A 24,044-nucleotide genomic window follows, 5' to 3' on the forward strand; every position below is an offset into this window, starting at 1 on the left:
CACAATAACTTTCTAATATTATAACAAAATTTTCGGAGTCTAAAATAAAATTATACCGAGTTAAAAATTGAAATATTTCACGCGTCCGAAACACTGGGTCCGGGCCGGGCTATGATGTCGAATTCGAATCCGGGCGCCCTCAAGCTCAAGTTGCGAGGAGTCCGGTATACAAGAGTTTTGGCAGAAAGTGGCTTGGCACATGATCGGGCCGGAAAAGTCGCTCACGCGACACTTCCCATGGTCAGCCGGCAAGGATTTTTCGACGAAGGAGGGTGGCTTTCGGGGTTTTCGGGGGTGGGGAGTCCGATCCCGACATCCGATCGGCTGAAAACAAGTGAGGCGAGCCACAAGCAGGCTCACTTCTCAACGGGCGGTAGATGAGAGGAAGGCCGGCGATAATGGGCTTGGCGGCTCAGAGGCGGACGGAAAGCGGTGAGGCTGGGAAGAGAGAAGGAAAAAGAGGAGAAGGAGAGGGGAAGGGGAGGGAAAAGAGAGAGAGGGAGGAGAAAAACAATTTTTGTATATATAAATATTTAGTAAGGGTGTTACATGCTTCACTTCTCTCATATAGTCTTCTAAATTAGCATATTACTCCACTAAATCACCCTCTAGCTGCCTCAATACCTTCTTCATTGTATTTGTACAAGTACTCATGCGGACCCTCAACTTGTATTCTGTGTACACTAAGTTTTGTATGTCCTTGATCTTAATTATAGGTTGTGACATGATTCTTGGTTTCAACAATATAGACAAGAAGTTAGTATTGGCCAATTCTATTCCTACTTTATCTATAACACTTGTGGTGGTGCTGGTAGGTATTCACAATAAATGAATCTTCGTTATTCTCATTAGAGGCATACAAAACCCATGGAAATTTCTTAGCACATCTTGCCCCAACCCTTTTTGGTTCATTTCTCATAAACTTAATTTGCAACCCCTTTATCACAACATATTTATTAACTACAAATCTAAACTGGACAAAATTATCAAAAAGCATAAGTAAACAGAACATAGGAATGGTTGAGTTAGGATCAAACTTAAACCTAGAGCTAGGTCTCCTAAGTGCCTCATCACTATCTTCATATGAACTATTGTAATAAAAACCTAGATCTTCTCTATCATAATACACATAACTGTTTCCCCCATCATCACTACCCTCATCACCTATATCATCATCTTCAGTAAATTCAACTTCTTCTTCATTGACAGAATTTGTAGGTACTTGCTCACCTATGTCATCAGTGACCACCTTTACTTCCTTTGTTTTCCAAGACTTCCTCACATTTTCCCTAGCTTCTTGTAGAGGGAATTTGGGGATTAGGTATTCGGATTATTTAGGAATCTCCTTTTCTTTCCCAACATTCTCGTTTTAGTTTTACTCTTTCCAAATAGCTGCTTACATATTGTTCTCTATCATATTAAGCATTTGTTGCATACATGAGACGCGCTCTAACTTGAGTTTTCAAAACACTCTCTAATGGTCTGTTAAAAAAGGCTTTAATGTAACAAGAAATTATTATTAAGGGTGGAATACAAAAAAACTGATGTACATGGGCTTAATACAACAAAGTCGTAAAGTTTAGGGGAGAGGAAAAAGAATTAGTCCCTAAATGTATATGAACAATCCCTATCGACTTTGGGAACCTCGAGTTCTTTCCTTTATTCCTTTCTTACTCTATTTCTTTTTCTACCTTTCTGTAAGAAGCTTTGACTTATTCATTGTTATTGAATCAACAACTTTTGAATCAAATCCCTTTTTCAAATCTAGACGAGGGGAATGCCTGGTTTAGTCTCAGCAGTAACCACAGTCAGGTCAATAGCAACAGTTGGGTTAACAGGTGCAATAGGAGTAGCAGGTGGGGCTTAGTTTGCAGCCATCCCAGCCAAGAGTTGCTGAAGTTCCTCCCGAATCACACCCCTCAAGTCTTCAATTATAGCATTCTTGAGGATCTCAATGTCTTGTTTGTTGCCTCTTTCCTTGGCTATCTCTTCTTATCTTCTCGGTCTTTTTAAATGCTCTAATACAATTCTAATTCTTGGGGAAATGGGCACTCTTTCCAGCCTCCCACTATCTTGCCCCTTCCAACTCACAAGAGAGTCTATATGGCTAAAAAAAGACAGGTTAGTATGATGCATGGGATGCATGATGCACGTGCTATGCACAAAGACAAAAGAGAAAATGTTAGCATACACATAGTAGTATACAATCCATCCTTCCAACCTTATTACTCCCATATGCGGTTCGTGGTAAGTCTTTCTTCCCTAGGATTTTTAGCTTGGGCTTTCTATCAACAAGGGATAGTAGGCTCGATGTGCATGCCATAATCTCTCAAAGCATATTTAAATCAAATAAGGTGATGTTCCTTAGTGTAAGCATAAAAGCCTGCATATTTTGGGCTTGGGGCCTTATTCCACATTTGCAGCCAAGGCCTTTCAATATTTGGGCTTGAAACACTTACAAGGAAGAACATCTCATATAGCAAGTAATAGGTCACCTAGGGGAGATTACTATGGTCATTACCATGAACTGAGTCTTGGGTAAGGATAAAAGGCTCCCACAAGCAAAAAGTATTCTTCCTTGGCTCGTCTCCCCATTCAAGGGTCCACGCGGTGAAGGAAATACACTCATCATGGTAGCCAGTGTCGCAATTCTCAGATTCGAGTGGAACCAAAAAATTGCTAGCCGTGCCACTAGGGCTATAGGGACTAATGTGTGAAAGTGTAGTAATGCAAGAATACTCAGTTAAATAATAAATTTAAAGACAAATATACATTGAATCAGCTTCTCTTATTCTTAGTGGAGTCGCCACTATGGGGGTGGTTTCGGGCACGCACCTAAGTGTCTTTAGCGACCACAACACTATAAGGTTTTTCAATCTAATCGGGAACATGCTTACTAGTCATTGACACTAGCTCAAAGATTGGAGTCGCCACCCAGGTAATCATAGGGACACTTTTACTAATGAGTGGCTTTTCTCATAAGGAATCTTAAGCATAGATTCTATATATGAATCTGGAAGCCAAGTTCCTATTTGTGTATATTAGGCTTTAAATTTATTGTTTAATAAAATATTCCCTATAAATGTAAGCATTTTATATACAGGCATACCTAAACAACACATAATACACCTAAGTCTAGCCTATTTTATTCAAGCCCATCCCATATTTAAGTTGTTAATCTAATTTTACTAACTAATTATATATAAGGCCCACCTATTCTAGCCCAATTACATGTTATGTTCTTTGGATTCTAGCCTTTAAGCCTATTGGACTGCTTGTTATGAGAAGCCTATTTATTGTGATCTCAACTCTAACTTAGTTCAAACCCTAACTAAACATGTTAAAGCCCACTAGTTTAATTGAATTTTAGGGTTTAGGCATAGTTAAAATGGATTAATCTATTAGACTATCAAATTTGTGTTGGATTAGTTTCCAGCCCTAAGTCTAAGCGACCCATTTTAATTAATCAATCATGTAATCATGTACTAGGTTAACATGCAATAAACAACAATAAAAAAATAATAAAGAAAATAAAACAGAAAGGAAACCTTAGCTATTACAACCCGCCTACGACTACGATTACAGAACCGAGAAGGCCTAAAACTGAACAGGGGCCAAGAATACATTGAAAAATGCCAAAAAAGCAAAAAAAAAATATAAGGGCCAGCATGGTTAGCCGATCGGCTCTAGAGTCCAGGGGTGCATGTCAATCTGTTTTCCTTTGATTCTTCGTCGTACGCTAGTTCAATCTAACACTGCACATGCACATGTGTTTACAAAAATTAGAATGAGATAAAATAGCTAAAAAAAATAAAAAATAAAATTACAAATGCTAAAAAACCTAAATTACTAAACCCTAAAATCCTATAAACTGATAGTATGTTGTCAAAACAAAGAATCGTATTTTATTTAGGCTTAATTACTAAATTATAATGACAAAAACTAAATATTAATCTTGTAATTTATTTTTAAGTAAATATAAAACCCTAATCGGCAAAATATCATATCTAAAAAGTCTTAGTTCTTATTATCAGATTCAAAATCCTATTAACATGCATATTCATGAAAACCTAACCTAACCATGCTTATCAAAGATAAAAATTCTAATCATATTTCTAAGAGAAAATAATATAAAAAAATAAAAGACCAAAAAAAGGAATGAAAGAACTAGTTTATGATGAATGCAGATGTATGATAGAAGAAACCCTTAGGCTGTTATCGTATACGTTGGTCTGCAAGTCTTGAGCGATGAGGAAGCAGTTGAATAAAAAACTGGGTAGGAAAATCTAGAGCTAGATCTGACTTTGGGAAATCTTCTATCGATTAAAAAAAAGTTTCCAAAAGTGCTCTTTCTAAGTGGCTAGTTTTCTAAAATCCTTCTTTCTTCGGTGGCTTGAGTCTTTGAATTCTGATTATGACCGATAGTGCATTTTCTTCTGTTTTCTTTTGATTTTCTTTCTTTTTCTTCTTTCTCAGTGTTTCTTCCCTCTTAGTATTACTCTCGATCGAATCTTAATTCTTGCATCTCCACTAAAACCATAAACACCTCTTACTATTTACAAAGGTAGGGTTTCAAGGAAAACTCTAGAGAAAGAGATATATCTCAGAAAATATCGTTAAATATTCCATTTATTTATTTGAAGTTAAAGTAATTATCGATAAAACAATGATTATGGTCAAGGAAACCTTCTAAAATGTGTATCTGCATGTAAAATCATTCGAAAAAATGACGTTGGGGAGTCAAATTCCAATCGGTTCTATAAAGAACCAATTGACTTTATCATAGAGCTGATTGGCTCTATAGAAGAAGTTTTAAATTTTTGCAGTTTAGTCCCTGATTTTATAAAAATTACCATTTTGAAAACTTAATTTTTTCTGACAATTAGGTCCTAATTGATTTCAAAAAGCTAATTCCAGCTAGATTAACCTCGACTTTAGCCTTGGATTGTCTTGTCCTTCATTTTCCAAGACCCGAGAAAGCAATAACTCTTATAATAGGATTTTCTATTTTTTCCTTCGATATTTGTATCCAGAAAAGGGGTGTTGACACTCAGTTTCCTTACCTCGTCGGCTCAGTTTTGGAATCATTGTCTGCCCATATGTCTTTAGCCTTAGTGTCTTAAACTTCACTCTCATCCCTAGAACTATGCCAAATGTCAATAGCCATGACCGAATTCTTTTCTCCTTCTTTCCAAACCTCTAGGAGACAAGGCTCACAAGTGGCTTGATCGTTATTTGATTCGTAACTGCTTGGCATAATATCCTCCATTCGAATTTGCTAAGGGTGGCCTTGAATATTGGACCTTAAAGTCATATCTGCCTGAGGGCTGCCTAATCAAATCTTCACACTCATACTGAGGAAGTTACTCAACCTCCCATTCTCTGAAGTCAATTAAGTCATGAATCTCATGCTTGAGACGGTTGCATTGGTCTATCACATGCCTTAAGCCTGGTGATACTCATAATACTGACCATCATGAGGCTTAGGATTTTCCTCTTCCTCTTGATAAGTTTTTAGGACGAGTGGAAAGGTATAATCTAATACTCAACCTGAAGAAGAGCGTGTTCAGAGTTACATCGGGGAAGCTATTATGGCACATAGTAAGTCAGCAGGGCATAGAGATTGATGTAGACAAGGTCAAGGCTATTTAAGAGATGCCAATGCCAAAGACGGAGAAAGAGGTTAGAGGTTTCCTAGGACGCTTACAATATATCAGCATGTTCCTTTCTAAGCTCACAATGGTCTGTGATCCTATCTTTAATCTTTTGAGGAAACATCAGCCCGTCATGTGGGATGAACACTATTAGAGGGCCTTCAATAGAATCAAGGAATATCTTATGAAGCCATCGGTACTCAAGCCACCGAAGGATGGCAAACCATTAATCCTATACTTGGCCTTAGAGGTGGAAACTGTGGGGGCAATGGTAGCGCAGTACAAACCCAATAACATGAAGCATGTGGTCTATTATCCTAGTAAGAAGTTGCTGCCTTATGAGTCGAAATATAACCTCGTGGAAAAAACATGCCTAGCAATGATATGGGCTATAAGGAAGTTAAGGCACTACTTTCAGTCTTATAATGTGCAAGCAATTTTGAAAATAAACCCTCTAAGTACCTATTTGAAACTCCATCTTTTATAGGAAAGCTGGCTAGATGGTTGGTGATCCTCACAAAATTTGACATAGAGTACATTACTAAGAAAGTATTCAAGGGTAGGCTTGTAGCTAAGTTTCTAGCCTATAATGCAATCGAAGGAGATGACCCTTAGGATCTAGAATTTTCTGATGAGAATGTGGGGGCAATCGAGATCCGGGAGTGGAAGATGTACTTTAATAGAGCTGTGAACATAAGAGGGGCAGGTTTAGGAGTAGTTCTTATCACGCTAGAAGGGGAGATGTTGTCGATGGCCAAGAGATTAGACATTAAAGTGACTAATAACATGGTAGAGTACGAAGTATGTTTGTTTGGATTAGAAGTGGTCGTGGTAGCAAGAGCTAGGCATTTGATGATCTATGGGGATTCTGTGCTGGTAATCCAACAAGCCCTCGAGGAATGGGAGGTAAAAGAAGAAAGGTTGAAGTCATACGTCAACTATCTTAAGACTTTAGTATACAATTTCTCTAAGTGCTCCTTTATATAAAATCAAATGGCGGATGCACTAGCTACTCTGTTGTCTATGCGGGTCAGTCCCTCGTGACTTTCAATGAAACCTTTGGTGATCGTGAAATCAGGTATGCCTTGTTATCAAGGGAATGGGGTAATGCAAATTCAAATGGGACCAGGGGAAAAGCTATGGTCTATGATATGAAGAGATTCATCGAAAGCAGGGAGTATCCAGAAGAAGCGGCTGCTAAGGAAAGATACGCGTTGTTGATTCAAGCTAGTAACTACATCAGCCATGAGGGAGTTCTATATAGAAGAATGGTGTCGGGTGTACAGTTTTGATGTGTGACTAAAGTAGAAGCTCAAGTAGTAATGGAGGAAATGCACAAAGGCGTATGCGGCGCTTATATGAATGGCATGGTGTTAACCAGGAAGATCATGCGGCAAGGTTATTACTGGTTAATAATGGAGAAAGATTGCATAACGCTAGTGAGGAGATGCCGAGAATGCTAGTTGTATAGTGACTTGAGTCACGTGCCTCCGACCGAGCTGCACAATTTAACGTCTCCTTGGCCTTTTATAGCTTGGAGGATCAACATCATTAGAGAAATAAAACCTCATTCAAAGGATCATAGATTCATAGTTGTAGCGATTAACTACTTCTCAAAATGGATCAAATCCGAGTCATTCACCACTATGGGGGTAAGGCAGATGGCCAAATTTATAGAAAGAAACTTGATCTGTAGATACGGTGTCTTGCACCACATCGTGACGGATAATAGGGTGCAATTTATGGGTGAAACATCGAACCTGCTAAAAGAATACAAGATAGAGCATCACAGGTCTTCTCCGTATAGACCTTGACCTAATGGAGCGGCAGAAGCAGCCAACAAGAATCTGAAGAAAGTCTTTTCAAAGATGGTGTGGAATCACAAGGACTAGTCATTTTAATTTCCCTTTGTACTTTGGGGATATCAGACAATCGAGTGATCATCGATTGGGCAAAACACCATACTCTATGGTTTACAAGACTAGAGCAGTTTTTCCGGTTGAGTTAGAGTTGAATTCTTTGAGAGTTGTATTGGAGGTTGAAATACCAGAATACCGGTGGATTGAGTAAAGATACCAGCAATTAGCTTTAATTAATGAAAAAAAGAATGAAAGCCCTATACCACATGCAGTTGTATTAGAAAAGGATAGCCAGGGCATTTAATAAGAAAGAAAAGTCAAGAAAGATCAAAGCTAGTGATCTAGTATTGAAGCATACAAGGCTTACTGCATTGGACTCGAGAGAAAATCCAGGCCAAACTAGGAAGGCCCATATTTGGTCAAGAATATTATGCCTAGAGATGCTGCTAAGATCTTAAACTTAGAGGGGAACAAGTTCATTAAGCCAATCAATATAGATCATCTGAAGAAATACCATGTATAATGAAAAATAGAAAAATAAATAATAAGAAATATAGCCTGTTGATCGGAAAACCTAAAAGGGCTAGTCAGGAAAAAGTCAAGGTAAAGAAGAGAAAATAATTAGCTAGAAAATTTGAAAAGACTGGCTGATGATAGGAATTATATCATGAGAAATCAAAATGTACCCATTTGAGCTTTTACTAAATGAAGACTGTTTAGAATTATCATCAAACATATGTATGTCTGTTTACCATTTCACGCACTAACTAAAAGAAAAAACAAAGCTAAAAGTCCTAAGCAAAATAAATGAGATCTAAAAAGAAACATAATTTCTATCTTCTCATCTTGTTTGCATATGCATCTACATACTTAGATAAAGCAACTAGTTCTCAAGTCCTCTTGAATCGGGCAAGGCTAGGGGAGGTGAAAATTTGAAGCTGAACCCAAGCCTTGAAGTTGTCATCGATTATCATATCACCCTTGATGTTAAGGTTTCAATCTACGTCCCAGCGGGACCATAGTCTCTTGATCTTACCTAGAAAATCCTGTCTGAATGGAAAGCCTTCGAATTTAGGTGGAGAATCCAAGATATGTTGTTGTTGCTCACACTGGCGGCAAAGTCTAAAAAGATGTAGAAAGTGGACGCTCGTAGTCTGGATAAGGGCACATTATCACCATATACCATGAGCATGACATGTTTAATTCTCCACCAAGGGCAAGTGTAGCAAATGAGTGTGTCCGACATGGCTTTCATCCAAGAAATTCAACCATCATGACCTCATGGGATAATGATAGAATAGGTTTGCACATGCTTCGGCTCGTACTTATCAATCCTCTTTGGGACGAGTTAATATATGAAGCTTCTCCCGTAGCCAAATCTGCAAAGAGAGGTGAACAAAAAAAAAGAAAAAAAGAAAATAAAAAGAAAAAACTAAGCTAAACTAAAAATCTAAAAGGGCGGCTTAGGAAAAAGTTAAGACAAAAGCCTACTAAGTTGAAAAACCAAAAGGGTGGCTTAGGTAAAAGTTAAAACAAAAGAAAATAAAAGAAAAGAGATTTAGTTGTACACTTGTAAGAGAACGAGGCTACCACCAAACCATTGATGGCTTTTGTACATGTCTAACCCGATGATGGTTTCAGCCAAGATGACTAAAATTGGATATGCTCCATGCTTCACCTGGTAAAAAATGCCAGCAATTCTGATATCTCTCTCTCCTCGAGGAGAAGTCAGCAGAAATTAGGCATAAAGGCAAAAGCCCAGCATCCATATCTAAGAAGGCGTGCTCTTCTCCTTCTTCTCACAGTAAGAGATCAATGAAGTAAGGGTAACGTACTCGCCAACAGAATAAGAAAGTACCTCAACTGAGGGCATATCGAATAAATCCACTAGTTTGCTAGGAAAGGACTCATTGAGTTTTGGCAGGGCGTTGGGATGTGTAAAATCCATGGGAACACCAAGAATAGCAAAATTCTTAATCATGAGGCATAGCTCTTGTCCATTGAGTCTGAATACATGGTCCCTTAGGCACCAAAAGTTAATAGCAGAGTAGAGGAACCCATACTCAAGCTTGGTGTGTTGCACGGCCTTGAAAGATGAAAGATGGAATTTCTAAGTTTGATCCAATCATCACCAGTTAAGGTTTTAAGAAGAGTCTGTAGGCTTTCGGCGCTTTTCTGAGTCATATTTTTCAGCTTTTGAAGTATGAAATCGTGTATGAAGAAATAAAGAGGGCTCATGGTATATATGGGCCTTAAATCAATGTCTGAATCAGACTCTCCAACCGTAGAGCCGATCGACACCATGTACAGTTGATCGTCGGTACGTAGAGGCAAATCGGTTGAGCATACAACCAATCGGCTATAAGGCTTCCTGATGTGATTTTTGGCCCAGTTTTGATAGTTTCTTAGGTGCTCACTTGATTTTCAATCCTCATAAGCTTGTACAAATGCAAAAATAAAAAGAAATGAGCAAAATGGAGTAATTCAAAAGCTGAAACCACATTTTATATCTTTAAAAAGTTAAAAATTCTACAAACGGTCTCAAGTTTTACAAGTTTCTCAGAATCATTTTGTCTTTTCTTTTCTACATTTGTTAGTTTTATGGATAAACATGCATGTACTAATGCAAGATACTCTCAATGATATAATAAATTAGGCCTTGGTCTGGTCAATACCTAACCTTTGATTATGATGTAGAAATTTTATTTGAACACATGGTATGACTTCTTGCCTCCATGTTTGATTTGTAGTACGCAATGGTGTTTTGAACCTATGTGATGGATGCTATGAAGTGCTTCATCTTTATTATGATTCATGAATATTGAGATGCTTCATGATTTAATTGGAAGTGATAATGAACTTTAATGAATATTAGTGTCAATTTCTTATTATTTGTGGAGCTTGGCAAAAGGTTGGCTTTCAGTTTATCAAATCATAGTTTATGAGAAATTTCTAGATTGTTCATAATAACAATGTTGCACTGATAGAAAGCTATTTTGGATTTGGATTCGAGTACAGGAAAATGTTTAGGCTAGTATGTTTAGCCTCGATTGCTTAGTGATACAATTTTGCTCCTTTAAGGTTGTTTTAGACTTTGGCTAATTCCTTATATCAGGATGGTACATTGCATTTGATTTATGGTGATTTGATGATAATGATTGTGTTGTTGTCTTTCGGATAGACTTTGCAGATTAGATGTGTCTGATGCTCCAATATTTTGCTAGATCGTCCATTATAGGTTTTCAATCTAGAGAGAATTTTTCATTGACTCTAATATTTACCTAGGCTGCCTTATGGATTTTCAACCTAGCGGCCTATTCCAACTTTTGCCTAGGTTGTCTTTTCAGGTTTTCAACCTAGCGAGCAATCTTTTTCTTCTTTTCCTTCATCTCTTGCCTAGGCTGCCCTTTTGGCTTTTTACAACTGCAATTGCACAAGCCATGCGGTTGGCTTAGCCAGCCGTGTATTGCACCCACGGAACTGCATAAAAGCATGTGGTTCTGCATATGGCTAGGTGTTGCACTGGCTGTTGTCTCGCTACTTTTCAATATATTTTGAGCTCGTTCCGACGTCTAATTCCTCCATCATTGATACAAGGACCTTTGGATGATTGTTTTTGAGCCATTTTCAAGTGGTATGAAAGCCATATGTTCACACAACCATGATTCATAATTCACTCCCCAAATGTCTGTTTTAAAGGTTTTCTTATATCAAATTAAAGATCATATTTTATAGTATAAATATATATTAATGATAAAATATAAAATTTAGTAATTCAGACTCTAAAATTAGGCCAAACTTATTATACATACCATGAAATAATTTCTAGAATTCTCATATCCTACTTTAAGAATATTTAATTTATATGACATGAATTATAGTATATTAAAAGCAAAAAGTAATATAAAATTATTGCCCTAACTGTTATTATAAAATTATTGCCCTAACTGTTATTATAAAATTTCTAAGTTTAATTTTTTATGTCATAACACAAAAATAATTAACCAAATAATAGATACTGAACATTTAGGCTTTAATAATAATGTTGTAAATGTGGAACTAAGAATATACAAGTGCATAAACACTCATCTATTGAAGATTTCACACCCAATAAATGCTGGAGTGGCATTTCCTGATAACAAATTAATGTATGGGTTTGACTTAATTGCTAAAAAAAAATTTTACTTTGATATTTTTTCAAATCTAGCAAATTTTTTATTTGTTTTACGTATTATAATTGTATATATTTCTTTGAAGTTTAATCACCACTGCCAACATTTCATTTTAATACCATAAAATGATGAGTTGACATTTGAGACAAATTACAAATCGAAAAATAATAATAAAATTTATAATTAAGTAATTTAAATAAAAGCCCATTACTTTATATCATCCCAATCGATCCACATCTCTACCTCCGATCATTCATTACTTTTCTCACAATCTGACAAAATTCAATTTCTTATTTCTTGTCCAAATTGAATGAAGAAGATGAAGATGTATAAGAGATAAAAGTGTTGGTAGGATTAAGATAATATATAATAATTTATTTTATTTAAATTGCTTAGTCAATAAATTTGTTATTATTTTTAATTTTTTATTTGCCTTTGATGTCAACTGACATTTTGATAATGTTATAATTCAAATGCTGGTAACTAGAAACTAAATTTAAAATTAATGTCATAATATATAATTAAAATAGATTAATACAAATAGAATTGCTAGATTGATGTCAACTAACATTTTGATAATGTTATAATTCAAATGCTGGTAACTAGAAACTCAATTTAAAATTAATGTCATAATATATAATTAAAATAGATTAATACAAATAGAATTTGCTAGACTTGAAAACATATTAAAAATATAAGAATCTTCTTAGCAATTTAGTTTAATCCATATGTTAATCTTATTGCTAGAAAATACCACATCAGAATCTCTAGGTGTTAAATTCGTTAAAATAATAAAATTAATACAAATATTTTAGTTTGTGATTTAAGTTGATGAACTTTATCTTATAGACTAGATTTGATAACAACATGAAAATACATGATTTTTTTTAGGCAAGTAAGCTAATTCATATCCTTTAAACTTTTTTAGTTATTGATGAAGTAAAAACTAGTTATTTAAAAGCCTAATTTTTTTATTCAGATTTTATCATGCAACCTTAAATATGCAGGTGGCTTAAATTGAGCTTCGTTCATGTTGATAATTTAAAAAAGGTGTCTTTTGAATTGCGATACCAAGCATTCTAGTTAATAAAAAAAAATTATTGGTCATATTCCTAACAATATATATAAACGTTTAGTTAAGTGATTCTACCATACCATTTGCTGAGGTATGCTTGATATAATATATTTGTGCATATATGATGTGCAATATACTTTTGCTAATAGACCTAGGCTTTTTCTGATTCATTATATTTTTCATAATATTCATTATTTTTATTAGATCATACGATCTTCATCATTCTATTTAATTGGATTTCAATTTTCTTTTATGTATATTTTAGGAGTGATGGGTTCTTTATGCAACCTACACCGAAGGCAGTGAACCTACCGATGCAGCCTAGCACTAGTGAGTATCAAGGTCGTATCCCTGGAGATCGAGTGAACCTAGAGTTACTACTGCTTGCTATGTTATCTAGTCTGAAATAGGGTGTGAAAGTTCTAACATACCAGCTAATGGTTATGAGTGCAATTAAGTAAATGAAGGACAACAATGGACAATTAAAAGACAATTGTAAAGAGAGAAATAAATCCAAAAGGGAGCCTAAGTGATGGAATTCTAAAGATGAATTTTATGGATTGTCGATCTTGCTTACTCGTGCCTAAATCCTGAATTGAATCCCGGTTCCTCTCTCGAGCTTACCGGATTCCTAAACCTGCACTAACCTAATGGAATCTCTTCTTATCAGATTACTACAAATTAGCATTAAGTATGATTTAAGACTATTAAGAGTTGTTAGTTCTTAATCCGGCGAGTAAATCAACCTCATCTCTAAGTGTTAACTACCAGTCCTTACTATTCAAAATCCAGTTGTAACAAGAATTTCTCAATGTCAAGAAACAACCTAATAAACAATTAATCCAACGTCTCAAATTAACTCGCATCAAACTTTTATTCACCGAATAGCAAGAAGATTGCAAGAATGACAATTATAAAAACTAACAATTAAGCATAATCCATCAACAAAGGTGAACCCTAATGGATTCAAAAGATCTAGTACGCTTATGTTCATAGTCAAAGCAATTAAAGAACAAAATAAGGAAAAACAAATTAAAGGTATGTACACCCTTCTCTTTCAAGTCGAATGAGAAACCCTAAATTTGCAAATTCAAAATCTCAAACCCTAGTTGCCTCTTGAATGCTCCCAAAGTTTGTCTTGATCTTCAATTCGATGTTGGAATAAGTGGAATCCCCCTTCAATTGATGAAAATTGATCTCTTCAAGGTCTACAATTGAGGTATAGGAAATATTTGATTAAGTGTGTGTCTTGGAATTGAGTCCAAAAATCATCTTCTTCAATTAGAATTCAAAATCGCCTATATAGTTGATTCAAGACGCACGTGAGTCCAGTGTCTTGAATCTGAGTCTGTTGCCGAGCCACCACAGCCGGTCGGAGGCCGTGGTGGCTACGGGCGTCTTTGAAATGGCACAATTGGGGATAGCCTCTTGATAATTCGACGGCCGAGTCCAGGCCGTGCTCAACCCTCGGGGTGCTTGTTCTCGCCCAATTTGATGGATTTTGCTCTGTAATCCCACGTATTTCCCTCGATTACTGATGGTGTCCTTCGAAAATGACCTGAAACGAAAAGGGAAACAAAAGACAAGTGATTCTAGCATAAAACGGGATAATCATGCATAAAAATGTGAACAATCGGGCATGAAAACATGTGTAGTATGATGCTTATCAAATTACCCCATGCTTAAACTTTTGCTTGTCCTCAAGCAATTTACAACTCACTCCTCAAAAGATATCAAATAACTCAATCAACTGCATTGCAGGAGGTTAGCTCAAAATAAATTTCAAAACTCCGTAATGATTTTTCCCAAAATCCCAAAATCACTAAATCCTTAAGAGAAAGAGCAAACTTAATAAAGTTGCTAAAGTTAAAATGATAAACCATCTAAATTAAGAAATTGAGAATCATGCCTCACAAGATATCACTCAAAACACACAAGTGTATATAGGTGAAAGAAGATCGCCAAGCTCTCAACGCGAAAATACGGGAAAAAGTGCTTACCATAGGCTTGCTTATGGATTCAATCTCCACTACTACGAAATAATCAATAATCATGATCAAAGGGTCTTGAGCCAGGTTGTAATGGGGTTAAGGTAAGGTACGTATAAATATGGAAAGTAGGCTACAAGTTCTTTGGAAGTTAAGCAAGTAATGCAAGAAAGTAATGAAGGATCAAGTCTTTGTACCAAAATGAACACTAAGTTGCTCTAAAAATAAGATGATGCTCGAAATGAACTAAATTAATACTTTCTACTTTTTTTTTTGTTTTTTTTTATATATAAATATATATACTATGTATATATATTACAACGGCCTTATGTAGGAGTTGTTGGTTATTGACACATACAATAATTGAAGGAAGCATCTATGAAAAATCTAGCAACTTAGTGAAATATATGAATGCGGATTGATCCAAAGTAAAATGCGTATAACTTATATAATTTCCGAGCAACAATGGTAGAAAGAATGGTCAAATGAATAGAAGTGATAAGATGAGTGTCAACGTTATTATTGTCAAGAAAGGAATGGTTAAGGCTCAAAATTGGTTCATTAAGGGAAAAATAGGGTTAGGCTTTTTGGCCAAATTGTGTAAATCCTAAGTGCCCAAATCATCTCACGATTATTGACAATTCATGTAATTTCAACAGATATCGTAAAGCAAGTTCTAGAAATGAGATTCATGAAATGCTCACTAATGAAGGAAAAGGAGCATAATAGTGATGCACCAATTGGCTCAAAATCTCACCATTTGAGTGATTTAAAATTGCATGAATTCTCAACCCAAAGTTTAAATAGTCAATCACAATAATAAGCAGCAATATTAACAGTGTTCTATATCTACGATAAAGTAATATGGAAGAATTAAGAAAAATACCAGTTTTACCTGGCTGGATTGTAGTTGAGAGATTTATTCATTGCCTTCTTCCGAACAAGGTTCGATAAAAGCTATAAGGGAATCCATTCAAAGGAGAAAAAAGTCATCAACTACTTAATTAAAACAAAACTCAAGATAGGCACAACATCGGTAGGTCCCTACCCCACATTTTAGTATAACACTGTCCATAGTGTTAGAGAGATTTAGACTGAGGAAGCATATGATTCACACATTATGGTTATGGAAGATCATGCTGAAATTTTTATTTTTTTATTTTTTTTTAATTAAAAAGGCATAATGTTCTACTTAACATAAACAAACAAGTGCAAGGAAATAACATAAAAGTAAACAAGCTACAAGCAAGAAAGTAAAAGGAGATAACAAATTGAAAGAAAAAAAAATAATAAAATAAAATAAAATAAAGAAAAAGGATGGAGGAAAATATCACAAATTTTTTTCTTTCCGCTAGGAGTCTGCTGACGGTGTATCCTCACTGGTTGGATCTGCTGGAAGTTGGGGGCGGGAAATTTCACGAGGAGGTCATGGTGGATCGTGGTCTCAGAAGCATGTCACCAAATCGAACTCCATATCATCAATGAGCCGTTGATTTTGTGCTCCAGCCTCTTGCATCTTTTGAATCTGCACTACTATGAAGTCTGTCTGGGTGGCCTGTCTTTCTAAACCACTCAGGAATTGTTGAAGTGTACTGTTCAAACTGCCCAACTGTGCCTTCGTTTCTTCTTGAAACCGCACAAACTCGCACGTCATTGTAGATCGCAGACTCGATCTGGGCGGTCGGCCAAAGCACCGATCCTGGACGCTCGATGGCTCTACCGAATGAGAGGATGAGGCTCCGGGATGAAGGCATAAACACTTTAGTACGGGTTAGGAATCCTAACATCCGGAATCCCAGCCGACGGATGTTGGGCTCCTCTAGCCGCTGCCTCTCTAGCTTCCCTGACTATTGTGCTCACGAGCCTATATTCAATACCATGTGGATGTCTAGTGGCCGTGATCATCTGCATGTTGATCATTTGTCTGATCCCTAGTGGTGTCATGTCACCAATATTTGAAAGCTCAAACAGTCCAATACATCTAGTCTCTTAGCTAACCTAGTCATATACGGACCGAAACAACAATGCATCTTCTTCTGAGCGTCTACTATAAATGAACGGACTTGGCGAGCCAATAAATATCCCAAGTCTAGCTTCTTCCGATGTTGCATAGCCCAGAGAATAAAGACATCACCGTGATCGCCCCAAACCGCCCCTCGACTGTAATGGTGTAAGCTAGTAGGGTATGAATGTAGCGGAGATGGTCCAGAGGCTAGATGCCTTAGACCTGCTTGGGTAGTATGTTTCGGCCTCATTACCAATGAATCCCACATGGCGTCATATGAAATTGGGTGGATGTAGAGACAACCCTGATACTCCTCCCCCGAGATTTCTTGTTCACCCATAATCCCAAATGCATTCCAAATTGTGGGACCGACATCGAGAACTCCCTTCCCCAAGCCTAAAATAAATTGCATCAGGTGATGCCGCCAGGATCCGCTGCAGGAAGAAGGTGCTGAGGAACTCGATCGTAAGCTCACGGTAGGTTGGCTCAATGATGTCAAAGAATCTCGCATATGGCGAGTCTCGATCGGTGTGTGCACATCTTGAGCCAATCCCACTCTCTGAGGGATGTGAAGTCTATGCAACGGCCCGCCATCACTTGCTTCCATCTCATGACTTGGAATCTACTTTCATTGTCCGCATTAGGGAATGTCCACAATGGATGACGGCTAGGTGTGGATGGATTCACAGTAGTGCTCTCCGAGGTCGGACTATTTGCTGTGGTGGTGGAGGTGGAAGTCGTGCCGGTTCCGTGGAGGAAGACGTTCACCACGCGATCGCTTCTTTGCTTTCTACGAGATTTATCGCGGTCCGTCATATCGGGCCTAATGCAACGAATTATTAGTTTTTGTAAAAATTCAAGTTAATGAAAGAAATAATCTACCGAATCAACGTATAATGATTATACTTGACTAACCAAAACTTGTATAAACTAATAAACCGATATATATCAATCCAATTTATCATGAACCGAAGAATTGCAATTTAAATCTAAACATTATTCATGCTTTGCATCTTTGTAGGCACATTTTATTACCACCAAAACCCCACAGTTATTAATTTCATAACCAACTACACCACAAACACAACAACTAATGTAGATTAACCTAACCAAGGTCATATAGTTACACTATAGAGCCACCAAAATATCCTAGCATGTCTTAACAAAAGTATATATCTAAAATAGAAGTGAAATCATAATAATAAAATAAAAAAGAAATATAATGCAACAAATGAAGGGACTTACCTGAGTTCGCTTAGGAAAGTGAGAAGGGTGAGATAGGGGTATAAGAACAACACCTTTGAGCTAAAAAAAACAAAAGGGAAGCAAAATTTTGAGGCCTCCAATTCTTATAGGCACGGTGAGGGTAAGGCCGTCGTCGACGGCTAGGACTCAACCCGTACGATCCTTTAGCCTTCTTTGGATGCTTCTTGCTTGCAGTAGTGCTTCCCAAAGACGGCTAGGGGTTGTGTCCCGTCTTTGCCTTGGGCCGTGACAATTGCTCTTTATCCTTCAACACGGTCTTGACTACCGGTGATGCCGTGATGGCCACGAAACCGTGGTGAAACGGAGTTTTATGGGCTTGCCTTTTGCCGACTCGAGTCGCCTTGCCCCCATACCTATAATTAACACATATGCATGTAATTAGATCATTAAACAAGTAGATATGGTCAAACGGAAGAGTTTGTTCTCTTGATTCTATAAGTCCGAAAAATTAAAATTAACCTAATTATTTTTAAGCAACTATAATAAAGTCAAATGAAAATAATGAAACAATCACAACTAATTAAAAACATGAAAGTATAATCCAAGTCGAATGTGAAGTGCTTATTTGCGAGTCTTAAGCGTGACTCATTCGGATCACCCTTCTGTGCATACAAAGCCAGTCAACTCGTTGCTCACTATCCAACGAGTTACAATGATATCGCTATAGCCGATGGCCGTTCACTTTGAAGTTCCCCTTCTCTGGATGATGCAACTCTACCACTCCATATGGAAAGACTTGTCCGATCTGAAATGGTCCAGACCAACGAGTTTGTAGCTTTCCGGGAAACAGACGAAGGCGAGAGTTGTAAAGCAACACTCGATCCCCAACCTGAAATTCCTTAGGCTCACGAATCCTTTGATCATGCCATTTCTTAGTCCTTGCTTTGTAAGTTGAGGAGTTTTCATATGCCTGCTGGCGCCACTCATCTAGCTCACTCAGCTGCCATTGTCGCTCCTTACCTGCACAATCAATATCAAAGTTACAAGTTCTAAGGGCCCAAAGTGCCCTATGCTCTAACTCAACAGGCAAATGACATGACTTTCCATAAACAAGGCGATAGGGCGTAAAACCTATAGATGTCCTAAAAGCGATCCTAAACGCCCATAATGCATCATCTAACTTAAGAGTCCGGTCCTTCCTACCGGTACTAACGGTTCTCTCTAAAATACATTTAATACCCCTATTAGTTACCTCGCCCCACTAATGCGGGGTGATAGGGAGTAGAGAACCGATGAGTAACTCGCATCGCTTAAGTACTTTCTCTAATTGGGTGTTGCGAAATGTGTTCCTCTATCACTAATAAGCGCCCTAGGTATGCCAAACCTAGCAAACAATCGCTTAAGGAACCTGCAGACAACCCTAGCATCATCATGGCTACCGAGCTTCGTGCCACTTAGAGAAATATTCAACAAAGAACTGTGAATGTACTTATTACCATACGAAGAGGGAAAGGGTCCCATGAAGTCGATGCCCCGGACATCAAAAATCTCAACGACTTGCACACTGGTTTGGGGCATCTCATCACGAGAAGAGATATTACTGCTGTGCGGCGGTCACAAACCTTAACAAATTTCCGTGCATCTTGGAAGAGCGTGAGCCAATAGAATCCCGCCTCTAGCACCTTCCTCGCAGTATGGTTTGCTTGATGACCTCCAAGTGGGTCCCTCATGGCATTGCTTCAATATTTGGAGAGTCTCCTCGCCATATACACAAGCGAATCACCCGATCACATACTTTAAACAAAAGGGATCTTCCCAAATATAGTATTTCAAATCGTGAAGAATTTCTTCTTTTCACGACACGTCATACCCTTTGGTAGAACCCTAGCAACCAAATAGTTAGCATAATCGGGAAAACCGGGGAGTATCGATGTATACGAGTGACATACAAATGTTCTTCCGGAAATCGATCATCTATGGTCGTCTCATCAAGTGCATCTAAGTGAGGATTTTCCAATCTCGATAAATGGTCCACGCCGGATTCTCCGCTACCTTCTTATCCCTTGATCTCGACGTCAAATTCCTCAGAATAAAAGAATCCACCGAATCAATCTCGGTTTGCCGCATCATTTTCAGAATAAGTACCTCAATGCCGAGTGGTCCGTGAAGACAATGGTTTTGGAGAGAACGAGGTATGATCTAAACTTGTCGAAGGCGTAAACAACCGCCAATAACTCCTTCTCTATGGTGGTGTAGTGTTCTTGGGCTCCTGTCAAGGTCTTGGCGTAGTAAATGGGTTGAAACTTCTTTTCAATCCTCTGTCCAAGCACGCCCAATCGCATAATCACTAGCATCGCACATCGGTTCGAAAGGCCCCCAATCGGGAGAAACCATGATTGGGGTCAGATAAGCTTCTTCAAGAACTCAAAAGTCGCCACGCATGCATCATCAAAAATAAAAGGTACATCCTTAACTAACAATTGAGTGAGGGCCTAGCAATCTTAGAAAAATCTCTAATAAATCTTCTATAAAACCCTGCATGGCCCGGAAAACTCCTAAATTTTAACAGAACTAGGAGGAGGTAGCTTAGATATTACTTCTACCTTAGCTCTATCCACCTCCATCCCGACTGAGAGATCTTATGCCCTAAAACAATCCCCTCTCACCATGAAATGACATTTTTCCCAGTTTAGTACCAAGTTAGCCTCAATACATCTAGCTAACATGCGCTCAAGGTTTGCCAAACAAAGAGAGAAAGAATTACCAAAAATAGAGAAGTCATCCATAAATACCTCCATAGACTCCTCAATCATGTCCTCAAAATAGCCATCATGCACTGAAATGTACGGTGCATTGCACAGTCCGAATGGCATCCGTCTATAAGCAAACGTCCCATAAGGGCAAGTGAAGGTAGTCTTCTCTTGGTCCTCGGTGCAATAGAATCCGAAAGTAACTCGAAAAGCCATCAAGAAAACAATAAAACATGTGACTGCTAAACGTTCAATCATCCCGATCAATGAAAGGAAGAGGAAAGTGGTCCTTCCGAGTTGCATCATTAAGCCTACAATCAATGCAAACTCGGAAGCCTCATACCGTCCGAGTCGGGATCGGCTCATCCTTCTCATTCCTTACCACTGTGATGCCTCCTTTCTTGGGTACAACCTCGCACAGACTAACCCACGAATCGCCGAAATGGGATATATCAAACCCTGCATCAAGAAGTTTAATTACCTCCTTCTTTACCACTTCTTTCATGTTCGGATTGAGTCGTCTTTGAGGTCAGAACGACCTACCGAAACGCCCCCAATGAAATCTTATGAGAGCGAAACTTGGATTTATGCCCGGGATATCGGCTATATTGAAAGCAAAGGCCTTCTTGTACTTCCTTAGAACTTTCAACAGCATGGCTTGTTCTTCGGAGTTAGATCTACCGCTATGATTACCGGTAAGCGCTTCTCTTCATCCAGGAAGGCATAAACCAAGTGGCTCAGAACTCCTTCAGTTCTAAAAGCGGTGGGTCCTCGAATGAAGTCTTTACTTTCCGCACCCCGGACTGTCAAGAAAAAGATAGGGATCAGTTGACAAGCTCGGCTCGGAAGCCAATAAAATGAGTTGCTCCAACACTTGCTCGTTGGACAACTCCTCCTCATCCTCGGCCTAATGCTACTTGCGAAAGGGTCGAACATAAAATTTCTTGTAAATGGGACTCAACCACATCATCAATAACATCAATAGAACATACGATTATCATAGTCCAAAGGATCGCCCCATGGAAGTGGCCGGTCAAAGGTAATGGTCTCATCATTAACTCTAAGCTTAAGCTTTCCATCGCTTACATCGATAGCCCTCGATATAGCTAGAAAAGGCCTACCCAGGGATAAGAGGCAGTGCTATCACCCTCCATATCCATTACCACAAAATCTACAAGAAAGATAAATTTATCTACCTTTACAAGTACATCTTCAATAATACCTCTAGGAATTTTAACCCTATCCGCTAATTGAACACTCATCCTAGTAGGCTTTGGCTCATGCAACCCTAATTTGGCAAATAAACTAGTGGGCATTAAGTTAATCGGCTCCTAAATCAGCCAATGCACCACTAATTGATAAATCACCAATCATACAAGGGATAGTAAAACTCCACGGATCTCGTCGCTGAGTGGCGTTTGTTCGGAGAATAATGAACACTCCTCATTAAGCACCACCCTGACCAAGATCCTCCAACTTCCTCTTGTTGCTCAAAATCTCCTTTAAGAACTTGGCGTATTTGGCATCCGTGAAATTGCCTCAACAAAAGGTAAGTTAATTTTCACCGCTTAAATAAGTCAAGAAACTTACTGTATTGCTTGTCCACCATATCCCTGCCTCAACCTCAGGATATGGTGCGGGGGCCGATGCTCCATTGTGGCTCTTTTGCCTGCCTTCTTTCTTTCTCTCATTCTCTACCATCTCAAGGTCCGGTCCTTCCTTAGGCCGGCTCGACCGCACGATTGTATTATCCTTATCGGCCTAAAGGCGAAGAACCAGTCAAATTCTTACCTCGAACGCAAGGTGATAGCTTTGCAATGCTCCCTCGGGTTTGACTCTGTAGTGCTAGGGAGCGATCCCGAAGGTCTCTCCGAAAGCATCTTAGAAATTTGGCCAATTTGAGTCTCCAAGTTCGAATCGAGGCCTCGATTCCTAAGTGCACTATCGGTCACTGGAATCTTGTTTCCGTAGATGTCACAAACTTCATCATGAGCTCCTCTAAATTTGACTTCTTTTCTTGGGGAGGAGGAGCTTGTGCAGCCCACCGGTTGTTGTTGTGGTACGTTGATGAAGTCTTTGGAAACTGGCGGACCACGGGCATTATTGTTCCTCCAACCGAAATTGGGGTGATTGCGCCATCCAGGGTTGTATGTATTCTTTGTAGGGGTTATTCTACTGTCTTGGGGCATTCCCATATAATCAACCCTGTTCAACATCGGGAAGATATAGTAGAATTAGATGGAAAACTAATAGAAGATGAAGCAAATATACCTCCCGCATGACAGTCAGACCGTAATGCGGCCACCACAAAACTCGCAGCCCAACGTCACGCGTGAACCCAAGATCCTGAGTTGGTCGATCTTCTTGGCTAGAAGCTCCACTTAAGTCGCCAAGGCTGTAGAGTCCACTTGGTTGACCACTCCTTGTCTTCCGGTCGGCTCTAGAGGATTGCCATTGATAGTTGTTCATGGCCATTTCCTCTATCAAGTTCGAGCTTGCTCGCGTCTTACTCGCTTAGCGCCCCACCGCCGCAAAGATCCACCATCTCGCCTCATCATGAGGTTCAACCCGTAGAAGGTCCGAACTGCATCCACACCGGCAATCCGTGATGTGGGCGGCATCTCAAAAGATCTTTAAATCTCTCCCATGCATCGACATGCTTTCATCATCAAACCGCACAAAGAAGATATGTCATTTCTAAGTTTAGCGGTTTTAGTGGGAGGAAAATACTTATATAAAAATTTTTCGGCCAACGCTTTCCGGTAGTGATCGTCATTGTGGAAGAGATTGCAACCATCTCTTTGCTCTGTCCCTCAAGGAAAATGGAAACAATCTCAGTCGAATGGCATCATCGGTTGTTCCATTTATTTTGAATGTGTCACAAATCTCCAAAAAGTTGGAGATATGTGCATTGGGATCCTCGCTGGGCAATCCTCCAAACTGCACGCTTTGTTGGATCATCTGGATAACATTGGCCTTTATCTCAAAATTGTTGGCCGCTACAGCAGGTCTGACTATACTAGTTTTCGTCCCATCCAAAGATGGTCGAGCAAACTCGTACATCGCCCTCGATCCTCATCTACGGCGTGGGGTCATGGTTTTCCATCGTGTCTAGTCTATCCACAGGTATCTCAACCTCAATCTCCTCCTCTTCTAATTGCAACCTCTTCCTTAAGAGTCCGAGGATCGTTCGGATCGGATAGAGGCTCTATAAGATTCGAGTTTGAGCTCCTGGTCATAAACTACCTGAAACCGAAAGTCCACACAACCACCGATCAACAAAAATAATATAATAATAAATAATAATAAAATTAAAGAATAAATGAATAAAACAA

The 24,044-nt window shown here is 38.5% G+C and overlaps 1 protein-coding gene and 1 non-coding gene across 2 annotated transcripts; both read left to right on the forward strand.

Moving 5' to 3' along the window:
• The first annotated feature begins 6,323 nt into the window (after positions 1-6,323).
• On the forward strand, positions 6,324-6,946 carry LOC107260807. The gene is made up of 2 exons (XM_015715525.1): positions 6,324-6,560; positions 6,689-6,946. The coding sequence occupies exons 1-2, from the start codon at positions 6,324-6,326 to the stop codon at positions 6,944-6,946; spliced, it is 495 nt and encodes a 164-aa protein (XP_015571011.1).
• A 16,363-nt stretch (positions 6,947-23,309) lies between these two features.
• Positions 23,310-23,414, forward strand: LOC112533834. The gene has a single exon (XR_003078189.2). It is a non-coding gene; the product is annotated as a small nucleolar RNA R71 (small nucleolar RNA).
• Positions 23,415-24,044: the final 630 nt, after the last annotated feature.

Source organism: Ricinus communis, chromosome 6, assembly GCF_019578655.1.
Source record: "Ricinus communis isolate WT05 ecotype wild-type chromosome 6, ASM1957865v1, whole genome shotgun sequence".
In the NCBI taxonomy this organism is placed as follows: Eukaryota; Viridiplantae; Streptophyta; class Magnoliopsida; order Malpighiales; family Euphorbiaceae; genus Ricinus; species Ricinus communis.